The 24862-nt window shown below is 47.5% G+C and overlaps 1 protein-coding gene across 2 annotated transcripts in view; it reads right to left on the bottom strand.

The window, feature by feature from the left end:
* Nucleotides 1–24862, bottom strand: part of LOC147097724 (uncharacterized) — a 342880-nt gene that overhangs the window by 259543 nt on the left and 58475 nt on the right. For both annotated transcript variants that reach the window (XM_085971762.1, XM_085971763.1), the window contains exons 2-4: nt 15289–15456; nt 13760–13973; nt 8575–8737 (exon numbers count right to left, since the gene is read on the bottom strand). In XM_085971762.1, the coding sequence (XP_085827888.1) occupies nt 8575–8737; nt 13760–13973; nt 15289–15456 (545 nt within the window). The remainder of the gene's footprint in view (nt 1–8574; nt 8738–13759; nt 13974–15288; nt 15457–24862) is intronic.

Below are 24862 nucleotides of genomic sequence, written 5' to 3'. Positions count from 1 at the left end.
AAGGAAGCTGACCGACAAACTATCTGGGTCACACTGCAGATAGCAGGAGTCCAAGTGAAGATGGAATTGGACACCAGATCGGCGTTGACGGTCATGAATAAGCAAGATTACAAAAGGTTATTCACACATATTCCCCTACGGGATACGGAGATAGTATTGCAGACATATACGGGGCAAAAAGTATACCCCATCGGAAAGATAAAAGTCAAGGTGATACACAAGGGCAAAGAACACCAAGGAATGGACTTATATGTACTACCTGAGGGAGGTCCACCACTTCTGGGACGGGAGTGGATCAGGAAAATAAATATGGACTGGCACTCCCTAAAAGCAATGACGGTAGATTCCGGAAAAAGAAATGTCAAACCTGAACGATTGTCCAGAATATTGGATGAGGCTAAAGAGGTGTTCCAACAGGGACTGGGAACACTAAGAGGAATTAAGGCAAAAATCAAGATTGCAGAACATGCAAACCCCAAATTTTTCAAAGCCAGACCGGTACCTTATGCGATACGACCTGCTGTGGAATCTGAGCTGGAAGGGCTAGAACGTTCAGGAGTACTGTCTAAGGTGGACTGGAGTGAGTGGGCCATGCCCATTGTTCCCGTCATGAAGCGTTCATCGAGTAACAAGCCAGGGGAACCGGGGAAGGTCCGCATCTGTGGAGACTTCAAGATCACAGTTAATCCGGTGCTTCACACGGTGCAATATCCGCTTCCGCGGATTGAGGATATCTTTGCTTCATTGTCTGGCGGGAAACACTTCAAGATAGACCTGGCGCAAGCATACTTACAGATGGAAGTTGAGGAAGAGTCGCGCCAGTATCTCACAATCAACACGCACAGAGGCTTGTATCGATATAATAGACTGGTTTTTGGAGTGGCTTCGGCTCCAGCAATTTGGCAGAGGGCTATGGAGCAGGTATTACAGGGAATTCCAAACACTCAATATTACTTGGACAATATCCTGATTACAGGAGATGACGATGAGGAACACCTTGCAAATTTGAAACTGGTGCTCACCAGATTGAAGGAATATGGACTTCGAGTTAATCGCCAGAAATGTGAGTTCTTTCAGAAACGGATCTCGTACTGTGGTCATGTCATTGACCAGGAGGGGCTGCACAAGTCACCTGACAAGATCAAAGCTGTTGTGAAGGCTCCCGCTCCGGAAAATGTATCCCAGTTGAGGTCGTTCCTAGGGTTGATTAACTATTACCATAAGTTTCTGCCAAATCTATCCACGGTGCTGCATCCGCTGAATGCTCTTTTGCAGAAAGAAGTACCATGGAAGTGGAGCGAGGACTGTAAGAAGGCCTTTCGCAAAAGCAAGGCATTGATCACCTCAGAGGAAGTGTTGGCTCATTTCAACCCAACGCTACCTATTCGTTTAGCTTGTGATGCTTCTCCTTATGGTATTGGAGCAGTACTCTCACACAAGTTGCCAAATGGCTTGGAAAGGCCAGTCGCATTTGCATCCAGATCATTGACCTCCGCTGAGCGCAACTATGCTCAGATAGATAGGGAGGCTCTCAGCCTGGTGTGGGGAGTAAAGAAGTTTAATCATTACCTGCAGGGCCAGAAGTTTACACTGCAGACAGACCACCAGCCGTTGGTATCCATATTCAACCCGAAAAAGGGCGTTTCCATTATGACAGCGCAAAGGCTACAGAGGTGGTCCCTTTTCCTAGGGGCACATCAATATGACATAGAATACAAAGGATCAAAACAGCATGGGAATGCTGACGGTTTATCGCGCCTACCGTTGCCAACGGTAGAAGAGGCGCCTACAGTGGACCCAGTGGAGATGTTCCACTCAACCATAGTGGAATGTCTACCAGTAATAAATTCTACCATCGAAAAGGAAACGAGAAATGACCCGACTCTCTCACGAGTCTACGATTTAACGGTGAAGGGATGGCCAGCACATGGCGAACCACTGTTGCCAGCATTCTCGCAAAGAAGAGAACAGCTGTCAGTGTGCCGAGGAACTTTGATGTGTGGATCCAGAGTGGTGATTCCACCCAAACTCCAGCATAAAGTGCTAAAGGAGCTTCACGAGGGGCATCTGGGTGGAGTGAAAATGAAGAACCTAGCCAGAGCGTTTGTGTGGTGGCCCGGTATCGATGGAGACATCGAAGAAATGACCAAGAGCTGTCTAGGATGCCAGAAGGTCCAAAACGCCCCACCACAAGCTCCTCTACATCCATGGGAGTGGCCCTCATCTCCATGGCAAAGGGTACATATCGACTTTGCTGGTCCATTTATGGACTCAATGTTCTTAATCGCGGTGGATGCACACTCCAAGTGGCCGGAGGTAATAAAGATGTCCTCCGCCACCACGGAAAAAACCATCACAGTATTAAGGACCATATTTGCCAGGAATGGGCTGCCGGAACAGATCTGTTCTGATAATGGACCGCAATTTGTGTCCGAAGAATTCAGGAAGTTCTTAAAAAACAATGGGGTTAAGCACTACACGTCCGCCCCATACCATCCCGCCACCAATGGATTAGCGGAAAGGTTTGTCCAGACCTTCAAGAAGGCCATAAAGGCCATGGGTAATGAAGACATAAATCTACAACATAAGGTAGATAACTTCTTGTTGGCGTACAGGAATGCAACACATGCGGTTACAAACCAAACTCCCGCCATGATGTTTTGCAATAGAAGACTAAGATGCCGGCTGGATTTGATCAAGCCAAACATCAGAAGGGACGTAGAGAACCGGCAATTTCAAGGCATGAATGAAAGGCCAACTAGAACCTTCCAGATAGGTCAACAAGTTTTGGCCCGGGACTACCGTACCGAGAAATGGCAGCCTGGAACTATTTGCACACGACTAGGACCGCTGATGTATACCGTGGACATTGGTGAAAGCATAATAAGGTGCCATGTTGACCAGATCATAGAGTCATCCAAAAAGGGACAACCTACTCCACAACTCTATACGCCTAATGATGAAGCAGAGATGTCCATAGTATCTACCTCCGATCCGGTGATACTGGAATCAGATGAACCCGACACTGGCATTCAAGCCGAATCGACCTTGCCAAAAGAACCTACTACACCACCGAAAACTACTACACCACCGAGGCGTTATCCGGACCGAGTCAGGAAGCCTCCAGAGACTGAATCTGTGAACTGTTTGTACATGAAGTTGTGTATATATGTTATTATGTTATGTTAATGGGGAATATATACTGTTAAGCTAAAAAGGGAGGATTGTGGTGTATGTAACCGTTCCACCTTTAAGAGAACTATTTTAAGAGTTGCACTACTTTATCGTGGCTGCTGTATACTGTAATACCGGTGGTGACCACACCGGTATATAAGTGCTGTGTAATGATTTATTGGGCAGTTCAGCCCGGACCTTCGACTAGTAAAGACCTGTTAAAAGTTACTCTTGTGGTCTGTGTAGTAATTCTCATTATAACACACAGACTTAACAATATGGGGAGAAAGCAGGGACAGGTTACTGAGTTTGGATGATCAGCCATGATCTCATTAAATGGCAGAACAGGCTCGAGGGGCCGAATGGCCAACTCCTGCTCCTATCTTCTATGTTTCTATGTTTCTATCCTGTATGCCTTCTTAACCACCTTATCCACCTGAACTGTACACATATCAGGGTAACTGGAGGCTGTTATCCCCTCTGAAGTTTCCAACAGTCTGAAATATGTGGCAGTATTTATTTTTTAGAAAAGGGGGATGTTTGGATTAGCAGCGAGATGACTGCGTCTATCTACATTACAACAGTGACTACACTTCATTGGCTGTAAAGCGCTTTGGGGCATCCCGAGATCTTGAAAGGCGCTATAGAAATGCAAGTGTCTTTCCTGCTTTATGTAAATGTAATGTAATGAAAGGCCAGCAGAGGCAGTACTGAGTCACTTATCACAGAGGAGGCTCAAATAATCCACTTCGGGGCAGTGAGTGTGAAGCTGCTTCCACCCACAGCGGAGTTGGAAGTTAGGAAGAACCTGGAAACAATTAACTGAAGCTCTGCTCTTCTCGTCTCCCAAGTCAAGAGTCAATTTTAAAACGAACCCATATACAGGAAACTCTCTTTTGACCGGCACCTAAATAACCGGAAATCTCTCTTAACCGGCAAAATTCAGGAGTAGGTTCAGGTAAGTTTTACTTCATATTAGTGGCCGTGTAACCAGGGTTTCTGGATCTGTGGCCGAGTAACAGGGACGCCTGGATCTGTGGCCGTGTAACCAGGGTTCCTGCACCTGTGGCCGTGCAACAGGGACGCCTGGATCTGTTGCCGTGTACGGGGCTCTCGTACCTTGGTAAGTATACCTCTCTGTAATCCGGACTTTTTGATCAACCGGCAGCACGCCGGTCCCGTCGGTGCCGGATAAAAAAGAGTTTCCTGTAGTTTCAGAATAAAGGGTGACCCTTTTAGAACTGAGATGAGGAGGAATTTCTTCTCTCAGAGGGTCGTAAATTTGTGGAATTCTCTGCCCCAGAGAGCCGTGGAAGCTGGGTCATTAAATACATTTAAGGTGGAGATAGACAAGTTTTTGCAAGATAAGGGAGTGAAGGGTTATGGGGAGCGGGCAGGGAAGTGGCTTTGAGCCCAAGATCAGCCATGATCTTATTGAATGGCGGAGCAGCCTCAAGGGGCCAAGTGGCCTATTCCTGCTCCTATTTCTTATGCTCTTATGTACCATCCTACAGAAACTCAATCTTTCCCTGGATCTCAAAGTTGTACAACCTTCTAAATTACCACCTCCCTCAGTCTTCTCTTCTTCCTACAGCCTAAAGCTTTCTCAACTCTCAAGGTCGGCGTCACTGGACCGCAGTCTCCCGATCGACTGCGTTTTCTCCGGTCTCCTCCCAGGCGTTACAATTAAAAGATGAAACTATTTTAAAAGAAATGAACAGTTCTGGTTAATCTGGTTCTCTGCACGGGGGTCTTTATTTCTGTTGGCTTGTGAATAGGAACAGGTTGGTAGGTCCCGTGACGGAACCATGCGGTGTTCCGTACAACCTGCGATCGAGGTGCCGGACCCTTCCTGTTGCGTTGTCGAATCTTTGCCCGCTACGTTTGGCGTTTAGGTATTGCAGGAGAAGAACGGTCCAAGGTGCACAGAGCTGGAACAGGCTTGAGGGGGCTGAAAGGGCCTGGCCTTCCACACAGACTATCGCCGGGAAATCTGTGCTGTGGCGAATGATTTACAACATGTGGGAAAGAATAGAGATAATTCTCAAATCCTGCCAGACCCATCTAAAAGAGCATTTGGACTGAATTGTTACAAAAGGATATAAGTAAACGCTGGTGCCTTAAATCCCCTCCCCCCTTGACGCAAAGTATTAATACAATTATAAACCCAAATATCCTGAGTAATGTTATTACTTTAATTATTAAAAGCGCAATTTATAAAAATTTAAAAATGTACGCTCTGAAATTCTACTGCCATTCACATTTTCCCCCTATTCGCCTCGGGGGAGCAGGGTTCGCAGTCACATCAAAATAATGCTAAAAAGGCAAAGAGTTATTATGAAATTAAATTATCAAGGAATATAAAAGAATTCTATGGGATATGGTGAGAAAGCAGGGACAGGGTACTGAATTTGGATGATCAGCCATGATCTCATTGAATGGCGGAGCGGGCTCGAGGGGCCGAATGGCCTACTCCTGCTCCTATCTTCTATGTTTCTATGTTTCTATTCTCTTCTTTCCCCATTTCTCCCCCCACCCAGGAATAACCCAAAGTCTGTGATGAGTTAGCGCACCGCAGCTAGGGGACCTCAGGAGGCGCGACAACTGACCAGAGGTTACCCTGGAGTCGCCCCTCAGCTGAACCTTGCACCGGTGGGGATAAGCATGCAAGGGGCAGAACCGGAATTAACCCATGAGCAAGGAGCACTTGGGGCAAAATGTCCCGTCAGGCCATGCAATCAAAGCCAGCAGTAGGCACTTTCCAAAAAAAGAGAGACGTGGGAGGGAAATAAAATAAGGGCCAAATTCACAGAGTTGACACTGAGAGACTAACACTCTTTAGAAGTTGAATCTCCTTGAGGTACATTTCATTTTCCTTCATCATTTCAGTTGCCGAACGAAATGAATAAACAGGCGGGGGTACAGCTAGCTGCCAACAAGCTATTTTCATTTGTAGTTTCTCTCAAACTAATCCAAGCGCGACCCTAATTAAGGCACATTTCATTTACAAAGTAGTTACACGTTTAATGGCCCCTGACTGTATCTGGGACGGCGGAGCTTGTTTGAACTTGCGACTTCACAGAGGGTGAAACTAGAAAGAGCACGGTGACTAATCACCGAGAAGTACCACATGATTTCCGACAGCTTTGGTTTGATGTCTCTGGTAATCCTATAGACCTGCGAGGCTTGAGCAAGTTCTAGCACACTGAATCTCATCGCACTGGGATACACCTGCCCGCACATCAAAAAGAACGGCTACACAGCTGATAAATATCACATCAAGGACATGCGGGCCAGGTGTGGAAACCATCTGGAGGACATCTAGAATGCTGTTGAGCGATGTCTGCCTTTTGGCAAGCAGTTCTTGGCACTAGTGTCTGCAACAGAAGTCCTGTATGTCTGCCTCTGCTAATTTATTGGGCTATTATAGGCCGGTTATGCCATACAGTGCGCGACGATGAAAAGCGGCTTCGCGCTGGCGCAAGTCACAAAGGCCGGTCGAGGTGGAAATTCGCCCGAAATCGATGTGGGGCGTGCGGCTCCCTTCAGGAGCTAGTCGCACATGGCCCCAGCCTCGCACCGTCTGCGGCTCAACACCAGCGAGCCGCAAAGGCACGTTTAACGCCTGCCGCTCGAAATTTGGCTAAGGTGGCAAAACAGTCAAGAAAACGGTAAATCTAGAACAGTGCATCAAATGAAACCGTGACAGTCGGACACCAGGTTCAAACTGGCGAATTTAGGACTGGTGTGAGGGAGGTCATATACACATAAAGAGTAACAGCCCTTTGTAATGGGCTTCTGGGTGGAGCAGTAGAGGCAAAAATCCAGGGATTATTTATAGTCTTCTTCTTCGTAGGCAGTCCCTCGGAACCGAGGATGACTTGCTTCCACACTAAAAATGAGTTCTCAGGTGACTGATGAGTCCAATGCGGGACCTACAGTCTCTGTCACAGGTGGGGCAGACGGTGGTTGAAGGGGTGGGTGGGTGGGGTGCTTGGGTTGACGTGCGCTCCTTGCGCTGCCTGCGCTTGGCTTCCGCTTGCTCCCGGCGAAGAGACTCAAGGTGTCCGGCGCCTTCCCGGATGCTTCTCCTCCACTTTGTGCGGTCTTGGGCCAGGGATTCCCAGGTGTCGGTGGGGATGTTGCACTTTTTCAAGGAGGCTTTGAGGGTGTCCTTGAAGTGTTTCCTCTGCCCACCTGGGGCTCTCTTGCCGTGTCGGAGCTCTGAGTAGAGTATTTACAGTCGCTCTACCACAAGCCCAGATGAGATGAGCAAACAGCGCAGGGATCACAACAGCGTAACGCACTGTTGGCACGAGGGTCCCTTCCTAGTCCGTGTGACTCAACTCAGCACTGGCCAGTGCCTTCAGCAACTGATCGATAGAGGGGAGACAGAGATGCTACGATGAAGAGGAGGTTCTATCTTGCTGGATGGATGAGTTGAATGGTCTTCATTGTCCGTGCCCCAGTCGGTCATGGTTGCCCCAAGACATTCCAACTTATCCTCCCCTATTGGTTCGACCAAAACCAGCTTTAAAGGTCAAACCATGTCGCGAAATGACAGCAGTCACTGGATAAAGGAATACGATGATGGTACCACCTGGAGATCTGGGCTGCGTTCCACCCAGTATTCCTGGATCACCAGCAGACAGTTCCCTCTTCTTCCCCCTCCCCACAATGTACCAACAAGAGTCAGCATGCACCATGAATTGAAACTTCGCGCCTCCCTGCCTCTCGCATTTTACAATCTCGTATTGTTTGTTATTAAATGAAGCAGTTTCTTTCAATACAGCAGAAAGCTCCAGTCAGTTCTTCAGAAATACATTCCAATTAATAAATGAATCGTGACCAGGCACTGCTGCTTTGGATCCAACCATAAACAGCCACTTCAAACACTGGAACAGGAGCAGAAATACTCCACCCTCCCCTCCCCTCGTCACCGACCTCCTTCCAATTTTCTGCCCTTATTCGTGTTGGGGTTTTTAGTCTACAGAATTACCAGGCACCCTCCAGTATCTCATTGCAAAGGCCACTCTTCATGTACAAGCCTAGATAGCGAGTGCCGACAAACTATTCAACTGTAAAAGACTTCACAACCGAGTCCAATCCTGTCCTTGCCCAAGCCCCAACAGAAATTGCTGGATGCTGATCAGGTACTCGAGCAGATATTTCCCCCACCCTGGACCAGGGGCATCAGGGTTGGTTTACAGTCGCTCTATCACAAGCCCAGATAAGATGAGCAAACAGCGCAGTGATCACAACAGGGTAACGCACTGTTGGCGCGAGGGTCCCTTCCTAGTCCGTGTGACTCAGCTCAGCACTTTAGCAACTGATCGATAGAGTGGGAGCCAGAGATACGCACACTGGAACACCACTGGCTGATGACACTTTCGCACTAACCTCAAACACTTCCTCGTCCAATATCCTGGTGCCAAAGACGGTCACCCCATTTGTGCTGACGATTGGGTTGTCACTCCTCACCAAGTGCTCGGAGATCTGCTTGTTGCAATCCACGATCATCGTCACATTCTTCCCTTCGACACTGATCGCCACTCGGTGCCATCTGCAAAACACAACCAGCAGGTGGTCCCATCAGAAACCGACATACCGTCACCGTAGGGATCACTCAGCATGATGCACTGTTGGACATTGGTACCGATATACCGTAAGCCAATATATTTCAACGCTGTGCGCTTCTTGTGTGACGCTCTTTCTGAACGCTACCACCAAGAGTGATCGCCCCCCCCAATACCCCACCCCATACCCACCAATACTTCACCCAATCACCACATCAACAACTTGCATTTATATAGCACCTTTAATTTCTTTTTATTCATTCACGGGATGTGGGCGTCGCTGGCAATTTATTGCCCATCCCTCATTGCCCTCGAAAAGGTGTTGGTGAGCCGCTATTTAAGAGGGGCAGTTAAGAGTCAACCACATTGCTGTGGGTCTGGAGTCACATACCGGCCAGACCGGGTAAGGGCGGCAGATTTCCTTCCCTGATGGACATTAGTGAACCAGATGGGTTTTTACAACAATCCGGTAGTTTCATGATCACCATTACTGATACTGAGCTTTTTTATTCCAGGTTTATTTAATTAACTGAATTTAAATTCCCCCGCTGCCGTGTTTGAACTCACATCTCCGGATCATCAGTCCAGGCCTCTGGACTAATTACCAGAATGATACCCGGACTTCAAGGGTTACGTTACGAGGAGAGATTACACAAATTAGGGTTGTATTCCCTAGAATTTAGAAGGTTAAGGGGTGATCTGATCGAAGTTTTCAGGATATTAAGGGGAACAGATAGGGTAGATAGAGAGAAACTATTTCCGCTGGTTGGGGATTCTAGGACTAGGGGGCAGAGTCTAAAAATTAGAGCCAGACCTTTCAGGAGTGAAATTAGGAAACACTTCTACACACAAAGGGTGGTAGAAGTTTGGAACTCTCTTCCGCAAACGGCAATTGATGCTAGATCAATTGTTAATTTTAAATCTGAGATTGATAGCTTTTTGTTAACCAAAGGTATTAAGGGATATGGGGGAAAGGCAAGTATATGGGGTTAGATCGCAGATCAGTCATGATCTTATTGAATGGCGGAACAGGCTCGAGGGGCTGAATGGCCTCCTCCTGTTCCTATGGATTCCTAGTCCAGTAATATAACCACTAGGCCACCGTACCTCAATGTAGTAAAACGTCACAAGGTGCTTCACAGCAGCGTAATCAGATAAAAAAAATTCAGACCGAGCCAAAGAAAGAGACATTAGGACAGGTGACCAAAAGCTTGGTCGAAGTAGGTTTCAGAGAGCGCCTTAAAAGGAGGAGAGAGAGGTGGAGATACCATGCACCAACACGTCACCCGTTCCCCACTGTTACCATCATCTGGGACAACCCCTTGGAAACACCAACCCTTCACTCATGCTGAAAATACTCACTCCACACATCCCAAATACCCAAGTCCAAGGTTTCAAAAATGTTCCTCTGGATGTTTCCACAGTTGACATGGAGAGAGTGCTGAAATGTACCGTCCCACCATTAAAGCTTTACTGTAATCCCAGCGACTGCAGTGCCAGGCAATGAACTGTGTCCCGAGTTGGAGCAATTAGAATTAACTTGAGCTTTGCTCTCACTGCCTGATGTCTTACACTGTGGTACAGCAATACCCCGGGTACAGGTTCTCTGTCTCTCTCTCCTCCTCCAAATGCTCCGTAAAACCTTCCACCTTGACCAAGCTTCTGTTCCTAATGGGCCAGAAATTGGTGAACGGGGCTTGCCGCGCGTGCAAGCCCCGTATATGCACTTACCCCGCGCTACTGCCGATCAGCTCCAGGGACGCCTGGACTTGGTGTTTGAAAAAGAAGAATCCCGGGCAGCGTATGACGTCACGCCGCCCAGGAGTGCAGCCAGCGCGAAGCCAGGAGCGTGCAGTGCAAGTGAGACACGCCCCTTGAGGTCTCAGTTTCACTGGACACGCCCCCAATGTTTCTGTCAAGCTGCTAAGCATTTTTACATGCAAAGCAGCAGTTTAAATAGGTTTTTGGAAGTTTTTTGAAGATTTTGGTAACTTTTATAAACTTTTTTAAATGTTTACATTATTTTGAGTAATCTGAAGTAGTTTTAAAGAGAATTAAAGCAATTTAAAGACTTTTAAAAGCCCTAAAAGAATTTTTTTAATTCCATTTATTTATTTAGCAATGTCGTCGTCATACGTGTCTTCACACTGTTCCCTTTGGGGAACTGTATGAAGTGGTGGAAGGATTTATGGCCATGATTAACGCTCATTCCGTGACCGTAACCATCTTTGAACCAGCCATTAGGGCGGTTAGTCCTATGGCGGGAGGGTTTTACGGGCTCCCACAAGCTATACAAGGAGGGGGGGCCACCCACACCCACGGACGCAAATATCCCACTGGATGTCAACCCAGAATTTAGAGCTGGAGCTCCAACTCCACTTGCCGGGACTGTCTGGAGCGGGCTTCGAAACCCTACCCTGATCTGGCCCAGCGGCGGGGATCCTACCGCTATGACAAAGGCCCAATCCGATTAGCAACGTGAAATGGCAGCATAGGGCTCCAGTCACGGGGAGGGAAAAGGCGCAGGAAACGTATGGGTGTCACCTTTTGTGCGGAGTGGGCCTTTTGCGTAGCAGTAAGCATCCCCGCCGTTGGGCCAGAAGGAGTAGGGTTTTGAACCCCACTCCAGACAGTCCCGGCAAGTGGAGTCGGAGCTCCAACTTTAAATTCTGGGTGGACATCCAGCGGGATACTTGCGTCCGTGGGTGTTGGTGGCCCCCCCCCCCTCAGATGGGTTGTGGGAGCCCATAAAACCCTCCCGCCATAGGACTAACCACCCTAATGGCTGGTTCAAAGATGGTTACGGTCACGGAATGAGCGTTAATCACGGCCATAAATCCTTCCACCACTTCATACAGTTCCCCAAAGGGAACAGTGTGAGGATACGTACGATGATGACGTCTTGCGCAATGCACCTCCTTGGACCCTCAGTCGCAGATGCGAGGGGGCAAGTCGTGCAATTGTTAAATTTTTCATTTTATTGACATGTAAAATGTTGGCCCAGTAATTCCCTTCCAAATGCGCGAGTACGGTCGGGGTACTTACGCATCTGGCCGGATGAAATGCCAGTTTTCAGCATGCACAGTGCATGTGGGGAAAACCGGCATTTCCTGTCCTCTGAACGAAGGGGTTCAGAGGCAGAACGCGTGCGACTGCACAGGCAGCGCGTGCGCAGTATAATTCGCCGCTTTCATTAATGCTTTCAGTGAGGTCAAGTCATTACAACTTACACATGAAAAAAGCATGGGTACAGTTGCTCCAGAGGCTGCGGAGGAAGATATTTATTATCGTGGAGCTTCTGAAAGTATGTATGTCTGTATATATTCCTTTGCGTTATTTAATTATGACTTTCAGAGAAAGTAACTTATTGGAAAATCATAATTAAAAACATACATTCATACACATTAGTAAAGGAATATAAAACATACATACATATGCGTAAAGGAATATATGTGGACATACATACATAACTCATTCTCACATTCCATTCACACAGCCACAATTGCTCCTTCTACCGACCGTTCTGAAAACCCTTACAAAAAAAAAATTTTAACTTTAAAACTTACTTAAAATTTCTTAAAATAACTTCCCTCCCTTTCCCAAACTGCATTTCAGAAGCTCCACGATAAAATATATCTTCCTCCGCAGCCAATGAACAACTTTACACTTGCTTTTTTCAAGTGTAACTTCTAAGGACTTACCCTCACTGAATCCATCATTGAAATCCACAAAGTTCACTGCGCAAGCGCTGCCTGTGCAGTCGCACGCGCTGTGAATAGACCTCGGGTCTGGAAATGCCGGCGTTCCCCGCATGCGCTGTTCCTGCTGAACGCCGGCATTTCCAACGGCCAAATGCGTGAGTACCCCGACCGTACTCACGCTTCTGGCCGCGAATTTCTGGCCCAATATCTCCTTATGTGGCTCGGTGTCAAATTTTGTTTGGTAATCGCTCCTGTGAAGCGCCTTGGAACGTTTTACTACATTAAAGGCGCTGTATAAATACAAGGTGTGGAAAAATTGGGTATCGCCCCGTTTGAGGCATTATTATCGGCCGGGCGCAAAGTTTAGCGCCTGGTGCTAATTATCGCCTCCGACTGCAAACTTGGCCTCTATCGCCCCTGGAGGTGATTGGAGCGCTAAATCAGGTGCTACACACCTCTCAAGGCGCAAACATCGGGGAGCGAGGCGTTACCTCAGAATGCTGGCGAAGCTCAGGCGATGTCCGTTACCATGGAAGCCAGACAGACTGGCGCCATTCAGTTCTTAAAGGGGAGGGGCCATCTTACTGGCCAGCCACACCCTGCTCATTGCAGCCTTGAATCTCGGCCTGGAGAGACCGCGAAAGCAATTGTGTTGGAAGCACAAATGGATAGGCCCAGGGAAAGAGCTCGGCGCTTCGGAACCTCAAAAGTGGTGCCGAGGGCCAAAACTCCTTAGGACAGCGATAAAACCAAAGATTTTGCCAACAAGAAAAGGCAGGAAGCGCCACCCTTTAAATAGCGCTCCCCCAGCCCCTTCCCGACTTGACAACGTTCCCCTCTACCTGTCGTTGCTAGCGGCAGGTGCTAAGGCAGGGGGCACGACTCAACATCCGGTCATGGGCATTGCACGCTCGACTGACGTCACGCTCTGCGGGCGCCAGAGATCGTGGCGGTAGCGTTTAGCGCCGCCGCAAAACGACTGGTCAATTTCGCGAGCGGCGCTAAAATCGCCGTGCTCGGGCGCTAAGTTCCTAGCGCCCCGTTAGTGCCTTGGCGGGGGGGGGGGCGCTAACGGGAGGTGCTAACCAACCGAATTTTTCCCCCAAGTAGTTGCTGTTGAATACTCTGGGGACAGAATGCAGACAAGTACGATACAGACAAAAGGAAACATTCACTTTAATGGGTTACCACCATCATTACATCCAAATAGCTAGTCCGGTGACTTGCGCCAAGCAAAGTTCTGAGGAAAATTATGCCGCGTAACTAAACGCCGGACAGTGGAAAAGGAATGAAGCGTGTCGTACTTACTTGCCATCAGCTAGGTTAATTTTTTTGAAGATGGGATAATCCTCCGGGGTTGGTTTGCCGGTCTGATCCTCGTAGAGGAACACTGGAGAGCGCCCTATCTCCACCCCGAGCTGCTGGATCCCCTGGTCATTGTACAGCGACAGCAGGAAAAACTGGGAGTTTTTCTTGGCCTTCAGTGTCGTTAGGATGGAGAAGTTCTCTGGAAAATTGCCATCTACATTAAAAGAAAAACTGCTACATTTAGAAATATATTTACTGTCAAAATATGGCTACATTACATTACCTGACGATACACACACTGAAATTATTAATTACCGCTTTTTGTCTATTAGTGTTCTACTTCATCTCACACACAGACTAATCTGGTCTACTCATTGCACTAAATGCTTTTTCTCCATCCCTGGCTCTCCCTCCTCTAGTGCAACTTTCCTCAATTAAGAAGCCATGGTCTGAGCTTTAGGTATAAGAACATAAGAAATAGGAGCAGGAGTCGGCCATTTGGCCCCTCGAGCCTGCTCCGCCGTTCAATAAGATCATGGCTGATCTTCTACCTCATCTCCACTTTCCTGCACTATCCCCATATCCCTTGATTCCCTTAATATTCAAAAATCTATCAATCTCTGTCTTGAATATACTCAACGACTGAGCCTCCACAGCCCTCTGGGGTAGAGAATTCCAAAGATTCACCACCCTCCGAGTGAAGAAATTCCTCCTCATCTCAGTCCTAAATGTCTGACCCCTTATTCTGAGACTGTGACCCCTGGTTCTAGGCTCCCCAGTATCTCCATAAGATGTCAAAGCTGATCAAACTTCAGGGACTTCAGTTAGGTAGAGAACTAGAGAAGCTGGGACTGTTCTCCTTAGAGCAGAGAAGGGGAGATTTAATGGAGGTGTTCAAAATTATGAAGGGTTTTGATAGAGTAGATAAGGAGGAACTGTTTCCACTGGCAGGAGGGTCGGTAACCAGAGGTCACAGATTTAAGATAATTGGCAAAAGAACCAAGGGCCTGAAAGGGCGGTGGAAACAGGTTCAATAGTAGCTTTCAAAAGGGAATTGGATAAATACTTGAAAGGATATGTAGGGCTATGGAAAGAGAGAGGGGAAGTGGGACTAATTAAAAACTCTTCTAACAGAGCCGGCACAGGCACGATGGGCCGAATGGCCTCCTTCAGTGCTGTACGATTCAGTAAGTACAATCTGAGCAGGATAAGACCTCAAGTTCACCTCTTGTCGCACTGTTGCTCCATCTCCTGGCTTGGCTGAGGATGAGTAAACCCAGCCAAGCAGCTCGGAGCACATGGCGAGCTTTTTGGCGCTGGTGTCAAGTGCCCCACCGTGGACTCTACCCACCAATATCACCTCCGGGGGCAAGTTCTGCTGAAGAGCTCACCAATCCCCAAAAGGCCACTGAGCAAAGCTCCAGCTTGGTTCATCCAACCCAACGCCCAGCCCACAGCTTGTGACACAGGAGGAGCCACAGAGAAGAACCGACCTCAACTAAAGTTCGCAATGCTCGACAGAGACGTACCCGGGAATAACTGCGTCGTTAGGGCACTAAAGTGAGTTTTATTTTCTATGCGGAGTGCAAAATCCGTTTCTTCAGAGCCTTTTCGATGTGTGCAAAATCCTGCAACTGTCACGACTCCTTCCATGGTGTCCTGGAGGTTCAGTACCTGTAGGATGTCAACTGGATTCTCTGCAAGGGACAAAAGCACATTTATCAGAGCCATCCGTTCTAAATACATTTCAAGTCGCTAAGAATCATCTCAAAATGTCCTTTTCAAAGTCAGGAGCTCTGAACCAGCAGCGAGGCGAAAAGAACCCACTCAAGGTTCTCGAGAATGCACAACACTCTTTAAAAGGTCGCATATCCATTCACACACACGCTCAGCTAACTCCCGTAGACACTGCGGGTTCACAACGCACAGAATTGCGCTTTATTCCCAACTCTACAGTTAGGTTAGAAATTTGTTCAAGATGCTTTCAATAACGATCTTGAAACTTGCTCAATTCTAATGATTCCCGTCCACCCAGCCCCCACCAACTAGCTGGTGTGATCTTTGACTCTAAAAGCCCCAAAATCTAGGCCGACACTCCCAGTGTAGTGCCGAGGGAGCGCCGCACTGTCGAGGGTGCTGTCTTTCGGATGAGACGTCAAACCGAGGCTCCGTCTGCTCTCAGGTGGATGTAAAAGATCCCGTGGCATTATTTCGTAGAAGAGATGGGGAGTTATCCCCGGTGTCCTGGGGCCAATATTTATCCCTCAATCAACATCACTAAAACAAGTTTATCTGGTCATTATCACATTGCTGTTTGTGGGAGCTTGCAGTGAGCAAATTGGCTGCCGCGTTTCCTACATTACAACAGTGACTACACTTCAAAATACTTCATTGGTTGTAAGACGCTTTGGGACGTCCTGAGGTCGTGAAAGGCGCTATATAAATGCAAGTCTCTCTTGTAGGTCAAAGCTGACCTGTATTTTTTTCCTCAGATCAGCCAATCATCATTCCCACGACAGCTGCAAACAGCATCCACCAACTCGCCCAGTCCCTCCCTCCCTCTTACAATCCATAGGCTTTTCAAACCGAAGCTGGGCATCATCTAGCCACTGCAGCTGCATCTGTCCCATCTTCTCTTCCACCTTGCTGGCGTATTGCACACAGTCGGCCTCAGCCTTTACCTGGGATTCTCAACAAAAACAAAACCATGCACAGTGCCCGACGCTGAACATTAGAGAGTGAATTCACCAATCCTGAACTCCCAGCAAGTCGAGGGAGGGCGCTTCAAAGATGGGAATACAGCACTTGCGGTCTCTGCTGTTTGGTAGGGAAACGCAGCAGCCAATTTGCACGCACAGCAAGCTCCCACAAACCGCAGCTAAACAAATGGCCATGGTCGAGGGAGGAACATTGGTTTAGGACACCAGGAGAAACTCCCCCTTGCTCTTCTTCCAATAGTTTCCACGGGATCTCTTACACCCGCCTGTGTACCGAGGCAGGGCCTCAGCGTTTGAAACATAGAAGATAGGAGCAGGAGTCGGCCATTCGGCCCCTCGAGCCTGCTCCGCCATTCAATGCGATCATGGTTGATCATCCAAATTCAGTACCCTGTCCCTGCTTTCTCCCCATACCCCTGGACCCCTTAGCTTTGATGTCTGGACTGAAGGCGCGGTGCGGCGCTCCCTCGGTACTGCGTTAAATGTCGGCCAAGATTATGCGTTAGTGGAGCTCAGAACCCACGGCCGCTCGATTCAGAGGCAAGAATACTGCCAACCGAGGACAGATAAAACGACACAGAATTTACAGCACAGGTGCCGCAGTGTTAAATAAAAACAAACATTCTTGTTTTCCATAGTGTACCAGCTGTCCCATCATTAATGGGAAAGTCCCTTAACTTCATCAACATAGATGCATTTAAGGGGAAAGCTAGATAAGTACATGAGGGAAAAAGGAATATAAACATAGAAACATAGAAGATAGGAGCAGGAGTAGGCCATTCGGCCCTTCGAGCCTGCTCCGCCATTCAATGAGATCATGGCTGATCATCCAAATTCAGTACCCTGTCCCTGCCTTCTCCCCATATCCCTTGATCCCTTTAGCCTTAAGAAATATATCCAACTCTTTTTTGAATATATTTAATGAACTGGCCTCCACCGCCCTCTGTGGCAGAGAATTCCACAGGTTCACCATTCTCTGGGTGAAGAAATTCCTCCTCATTTCAGTCCTAAATGGCTTACCCCTTATCCTTAGACTATGACCCCTGGTTCTGGACTCCCCGGCCATCATAAACATCCTTCCTGCATCTAGTCTGTCCAGGCCTGACAGAATTTTATAAGTTTCGATGAGATCCCCTCTCAATCTTCTAAACTCCAGTGAGTATAAGCCCAATCGACACAATCTCTCCTCATACGTCATTCCTGCCATCCCAGGTATCAGCCTGGTGAATCTTCGCTGCACTCCTTCCATGGCAAGAACGTCCTTCCTCAGGTAAGGCGACCAAAACTGCACACAATACTCAAGATGTGGTCTCACCAAGGCCCTGTACAACTGTAGCAAGACATCCTTGTTCCTGTACTCAAACCCTCTCGCTACGAAGGCCAACATACCATTTGCCTTCTTAACCGCCTGCTGCACCTGCATGCTTACCTTCAGCGACTGGTGCACAAGGACACCCAGGTCTTGTTGCACTTCCCCTTCTCCCAATCTATTGCCATTCAAATAATAATCTGCCTTCCTGTTTTTGCCAGAAGGATATATTGATGGGGTTGGATGACGAAGGGTGGGAAGAGGCTCGTGTGGAGCATAAACACCGGCACGGACCAGTTGGCCTGTTTCTGTGCTGTAAATACTATTTAATTCTATTAAACATTTTCTTGTACAGTTTATATCCAGAACACTGAGACCTAAAGCAAGAGCCAAGGCTGAAAAGAGCACAACAGAGGAATTAAGAAAAAAAGATTAGACTGACTTTCCACAACAACTTGCATTTATATAGCGCCTTTAACATAGTCGTCCCAAGGCGCTTCACAGGAACGTTATCGGACAAAATTTGACACCGAGCCACATAAGAAGAAATTAGGGCAGGTGAGCGAAAGCTTGGTCAAAGAGGGAGGTTTAAGGAGCTTCTTAAAGGAGGTCAGAGAGCCAGAGAGGTTTAGGGAGGGAATATCAGAGTTAGGGTCTAGGCAGCTGAAAGCACGGCCACAGATTTTAAATTAAGGAAGGACAGAGAGATAAGCAATTTTGGTAAATGAAAAAAAGACGAGAATATACAATGAAACTTGGATTTCAATGCATTGTAAGAGATCGGAGTCTTATTATTGCTCACCGGCCAAGGAAACGCTGCTAATAAATTCTCTGACTGCTTGTTCATGTTTCAATCTGTGCTACATGCTCAAGTGACATTAATGCACCGGGATACCGTGTCTGTAAGATTCAATTTCCCCAGGTTTCTCAAGCAGAAAGGAACACGTTTTACATTGCTTTATTCAGACAGTAACTAGTTTTTTGAGACAGCTATTAATCACACCCAGCCTCGCTGCTGTAATTCAAGCTTGTATTATTGTTCCGTTTTTATTAAATCAGGGTTTTGGACTGACTCCACGTTCGAAGCAGAACAACTCCTGTTCCAGGGCTCCCAACCCAAAAGGTGTCAAATATTCCACTGGACGGCAAGTCTGTTGGGGCCAGACTAATGTAAACTTTGCAAGGTTGTTCTGCAGGGTATCCCCTTGACAATGGGTTTGGGATTTCCCCCTTTACAATTGGTTCCTTTGTTGTGAGAGTTCAGACTCACTGCCAGTACAGAATTCAGGCAGCTTCACTCCGCAGCCAACCAAAGCTACACTTGACCCGAGCCGAAAGTGAACATCAGTCTCCAAATACTGTATTGACTATTCCGCCAGTGTTCCTTCCCATATCTGGGGAGGCATTTCCAGACTGCTGTCCAACTCCTGGACAGGATGCAAAGTGTAGCTTGTTCCCAGTGACCCAAACCTTCTCTCACCTTTAGCCTCCCATCCCTCTCTCGCTGTCCCCCTCCCCAATCACATCCTTTACCCCTCTCGCTCGCCTTTATTTATTATGGCCATTTTTGAACTTTTCGCTCATTCCTCTCAAGCTTCAAATACAATATCCAATATACTCTTCCTCCTCCCTTCAATCTCAGAGTCAAAATCGAAACTCTTCACACAATTCTCCTGCCAACTGATTCTCTCCTAGAACCTCAAACCTGGTGAACCCCACTTCCCTCAATCCTGATTCTCTCCTAGAACCTCAAACCTGGGGAACCCCACTTCCCTCAATCCTGATTCTCTCCTAGAACCTCAATCCTGGGGAACCCCACCTCCCTCAATCCTGATTCTCTCCTAGAACCTCAATCCTGGGGATCCCCACTTCCCTCAATCCTGATTCTCTCCTAGAACCTCAATCCTGGGGAACCCCACTTCCCTCAATCCGGATTCTCTCCTAGAACCTCAATCCTGGGGAACCCCACCTCCCTCAATCCTGATTCTCTCCTAGAACCTCAAACCTGGGGAACCTCACTTCCCTCAATCCTGATTCTCTGCTAGAACCTCAATCCTGGGGAACCCCACTTCCCTCAATCCTGATTCTCTCCTAGAACCTCAAACCTGGGGAACCCCACTTCCCTCAATCCTGATTCTCTCCTAGAACCTCAAACCAGGGGAACCTCACCTCCCTCAATTCTGATTCTCTCCTAGAACCTCAATCCTGGGGAACCCCACTTCCCTCAATCCTGATTCTCTCCTAGAACCTCAAACCAGGGGAACCCCACTTCCCTCAATCCTGATTCTCTCCTAGAGCCTCAAACCTGGGGAACCCCACCTCCCTCAATCCTGATTCTCTTCTAGAACCTCAAACCTGGGGAACCCCACTTCCCTCAATCCTGATTCTCTCCTAGAACCTCAAACCAGGGGAACCCCACTTCCCTCAATCCTGATTCTCTTCTAGAACCTCAATCCTGGGGAACCCCACCTCCCTCAATCCTGATTCTCTCCTAGAACCTCAAACCAGGGGAACCCCACCTCCCTCAATCCTGATTCTCTTCTAGAACCTTAAACCTGGGGAACCTCACCTCCCTCCCACCTTCCCTTCCTCCTACAATCTACAGGCTTTTACAAACCCAAGCTTGGTGCCACCTGACCACAATGACTTCCAACACCTCACATGCTCTTGCCAACCTTGGCGAGCTCCTGCACAATGGGCCTCGGCCTTTCACTTTGGTTTCTCAAGTCAATAGGGAAATATTAACCAAATAACAAATGTTGCAGACAAAAACAAAATGCTTATGTTCCTCATTTTCAATGAATCTGAAATGAGCTTCTGACCACATATCTGCGGCATAACTAAGACCACCTATTTCCACCTCCGTAATATCGCCCGTCTCTGCCACTGCCTCAGCTCATCCATGCCTTTGTTACCTCTAGACTTGACTATTCCACTCCTGGCTGGCTTCCCACATTCCACCCTACGTAAACTTGACATCATCCAAAACTCGGCTGCCCATGTCCTAACTCGCACCAAGTTCCGTTCGCCCATCACCCTTGTGCTCGCTGCTCCCGGTTAAGCAGCGCCTCGATTTCAAAATTCTCATCCTTGTTTTCAAATTCCTCCATGGCCTCACCCCTCCCTATCTCTGTAATCTCCTCCAGCCCCACAACCACCGCCCCCCCCCCCCCGAGATATCTGCGCTCCTCTAATTCTGCCCTCTTGAGCATCCCTGATTATAATCGCTCAACCATTGGCGGCCGTGCCTTCAGCTGCCGAGGCCCTAAGCTCTGGAATTCCCTCCCTAAACCTCTCCGCCTCGCTACCTCTCTTTCCTCCTTTAAGACACTCCTTAAAACCTACCTCTTTGACCAAGCTTTTGGTCACCTGCCCTAATTTCTCCTTATGTGGCTCGGTGTCAAATTTTTTGCCTTAAAATACTCCTGTGCAGCGCCTTGGGATGTTTTACTACGTTAAAGGCGCTATATAAATACAAGTTGTTGTTGTTGATGATGAATCAATGTTATTCAACCATGGAATTGGTTTCTAATCTGTAGAAGCTGATACCCAAATGGATATACTTCTTAACCACCTCCCTTCCTCCTTGCCATTGATTCCTTGCTGGGGTACAGTTCCATAGGCACCAAGCACCCTCCAGTACTTCATTCAAACGAGACAATGAGTGCGGACAAGCTATCTGCCTCAACCTATCGCGATACGAGAGCCTACTGGTTCTGGTACTGGACGAGCAACCCAGACGTCAGGAGCTCAAATTCCCACCAGGGCAAGTTATGAAACTGAACTCAATAAATCTGTCAGGGGGCAACAGAAAAGGGGCCATGAAAACTGTTAGATTGTCATAAAATACCAACTTGAAGTCATCGACTCAGAGACTAGGATCCTAAATTTAAATAAAGGAAACTACGATGGTCTGAGGCGCGAGTTGGGTAGGATTGATTGGGGAATGTCACTCAAAGGGTTGACGGTGGATAGGCAATGGCAAACATTCAAAGACCGAATGGATGAACTACAGAATTTGTTCATCCCAGTTTGGCATAAAAATAAAACAAAAAAGGTGACTCAACCGTGGCTAACAAGGGAAATTAGGGATAGCATAAGGTCCAAGGAGAGGACATATAAATTGGCCAGAAAAAGCAATAATCCTGAGGATTGGGAGCAGTTTAGGATTCAACAAAGGAGGACAAAGGGATTAATTAAGAAAGGGAAAATAGAATATGAGAGTAAGCTTGCAGGGAACATAAAAACTGACTGTAAAAGCTTTTATAGATATGTGAAGAGAAAAAGATTGGTGAAGTCAAGTATAGGTCCCTTGCAGTCAGAATCGGGGGAATTTATAATGGGGAACAAAGAAATGGCAGACCAATTAAATACATATTTTGGTTCTGTCTTCACAAAGGAGGACACAAATAACCTCCCAGAGATGTCGGGGAACATAGGGTCTGATGTAAGGGAGGAACTGAAAGAAATCAGTATTTGTAGGGAAATGGTGTTAGGGAAATTGATGGGATTGAAGGCCAATAAATCCCCAGGGCCTGGTAATCTAATTCCTAGGGTACTTAAGGAACTGGCCCTAGAAATAGTTGATGCTTTGCTGATCATCTTCCAGCATTCGATGGAACCTGGAACAGTACCCATGGATTGGAGGGTAGCTAATGTTACCCACTATTCAAAAAAGGTGGTAGAGAGAAAACAGGGAATTACAGGCCGGTAAGCCTGACATCGGTAGTGGGGAAAATGCTAGAGTCCATTACAAAAGATGTAATAGCAGAGCACTTGGAAAACAGTGACAGGATCGAACAAAGTCAACATGGATTTACAAAAGGTAAATCGTGCTTGACTAATCTACTGGAATTTTTTGAGGATGTAACTGGTAAAATAGATGAGGGCGAACCAGTGGATGTGGTGTATTTGGACTTCCAGAAGACTTTCGATAAGGTCCCGCATAAGAGATTAGCGTGTAAAGTTAAGGCCCATGGGATTGGGGGCAAGGTATTGACTTGGATAGAGAACTGGTTGGCAGACAGAAAGCAAAGAGTTGGAATAAACGGGTCTTTTTCCGAGTGGCAGGCAGTGACTAGTGGGGTACCGCAGGGGTCGGTCCTTGGACCCCAGCTATTCACAATATATATTAATGATCTAGACAAGGGAACTAGATGTAATATCTCCAAATTTGCAGATGACACAAAGCTGGGTGGGTGTGTGTGCTGTGAGGATGATGCTGAGAAACTCCAGGATGATTTGGACAGGTTGGGTGATTGGGCAAAAGCATGGCAGATGCAATATAACATGGATAAATGTGAGGTTATCCACTTTGGTGGCAAAAACAGGAAGGCAGATTATTCTCTGAATGGCAATAGATTGGAAGAAGGGGAAGTGCAACGAGACCTGGGTGTCCTTGTGCACCAGTCGCTGAAGGTAAGCATGCAGGTGAAGCAGGCGGTTAAGAAGGCAATGGCATGTTGGCCTTCGTAGCGAGAGGGTTTGAGTACAGGAACAAGGATGTCTTGCTGCAGTTATACAGGGCCTTGGTGAGACCACATCTTGAGTATTGTGTGCAGTTTTGGTCGCCTTATCTGAGGAAGGATGTTCTTGCCATGGAAGGAGTTCAGCGAAGATTCACCAGGCTGATACCTGGGATGGTAGGAATGACGTATGAGGAGAGATTGGGTCGATTGGGCTTGTACTCGCTGGAGTTTAGAAGAATGAGAGGGGATCTCATTGAAGCTTATAAAATTCTGACAGGACTGGACAGACTAGATGCAGGAAGGATGTTCCCGATGGCGGGGGAGTCCAGAACCAGGGGTCACAGTCTAAGGATAAGGGGTAGGCCATTTAGGACAGAAATGAGGAGGAATTTCTTCACCCAGGGAGTGGTGAATCTGTGAAATCCACACCACAGAAGGCAGTTGAGGCCAATACATTAAATATATTCAAGAAGAAGTTGGATATATTTCTTAAGGCTAAAGGGATCAAGGGGTATGGGGAGAAAGCAGGGACCGGGTACTGAATTTGGATGATCAGCCATGATCTCATTTAATGGCGGAGCAGGCTCGAGGGGCCGAATGGCCTACTCCTGCTCCTATCTTCTATGTTTCTATGTTCACGAAAGGTTCTTCAGGGAAGAGACCCCTCACCCTTGCCTGATCCGGAGCTGCGTAACCCCAATCCCTCAATATGTAGTTAACGATTAATGCCCTCAGGACAACTAGGGATGGGCAATAAATACTGGTCAGATACCAAGAACAAATGTAGAAAAAAAAACACAAGTTGTGATGCGGTCTACAATAACCCGACTCGTGTTTTCATTCCTACTGTGCAGTGGCATCGCTCTACTCTTCACAGCTGTCAGATTCATCTTAGTTTGTTGTTCTTGCATGTCGTCCCGTTGTGTGGCCATCCCCTCCTGCTCATCAGCTGTCAATCTTCACTGTTACTACACAACTAAATCAAGTGGCTTGGAATGTATTTTAGAAGAAGGAGGGGTGGGGGGGGGGGGGGAAAGAAGGATTTCACAGAACAAAAAGTCCAGTCAGTACATTGGTCGTCAAGAATTAAGATTCAGTGTAGTTCGGTTGACAAAAGCCATGCCTGAAATGGGACTAAGCACCACAGACCAGGTCCCATTCCCAGTGAGCGCCAAGGTAGCTGATCTTGGGCTGGGATGGTTTTAGGAATGCAGCCTTTGGCCACAATGTCGTGTTTTAGGGAGGAGGAGAAGAAAAGAAGATTAGCCAGGGATGGGCAGTAAATGCCAGCCTTGCCAGCGATGCCCATATCCCACGATTAACTAAAACAGAACCACTCCCCGATTCCGGCACAGGACACGGGTTTCTAAAGTGGGACTCAAGTCTCTAGAGTGGGACTTGAACCCACAACCTTCTGACTCAGAGGCAAGGGTGCTACCCACCGAGCCACAGCTGACATAATGCGGACCAAGTGGCAAAATACTTTTCGGATACTCGACGATACCCCCGCCAGCAAGATTCCTTCCTGCATGCCAAGGACACCCAACTGTGAAAAAGCTCACCATGTCATGTTCTTTTGGGAGGAAAGTGCTCCCATTTGAGATTCAGG

The sequence above is a fragment of the Somniosus microcephalus genome, chromosome 31, assembly GCF_052327205.1.
Source record: "Somniosus microcephalus isolate GS21.2 chromosome 31, FLI_Smic_1.0, whole genome shotgun sequence".
NCBI classification, from domain to species: domain Eukaryota; kingdom Metazoa; phylum Chordata; class Chondrichthyes; order Squaliformes; family Somniosidae; genus Somniosus; species Somniosus microcephalus.
Note: the sequence above shows the minus strand (reverse complement) of the source record. Positions and strands in the feature narration are given on the sequence as shown.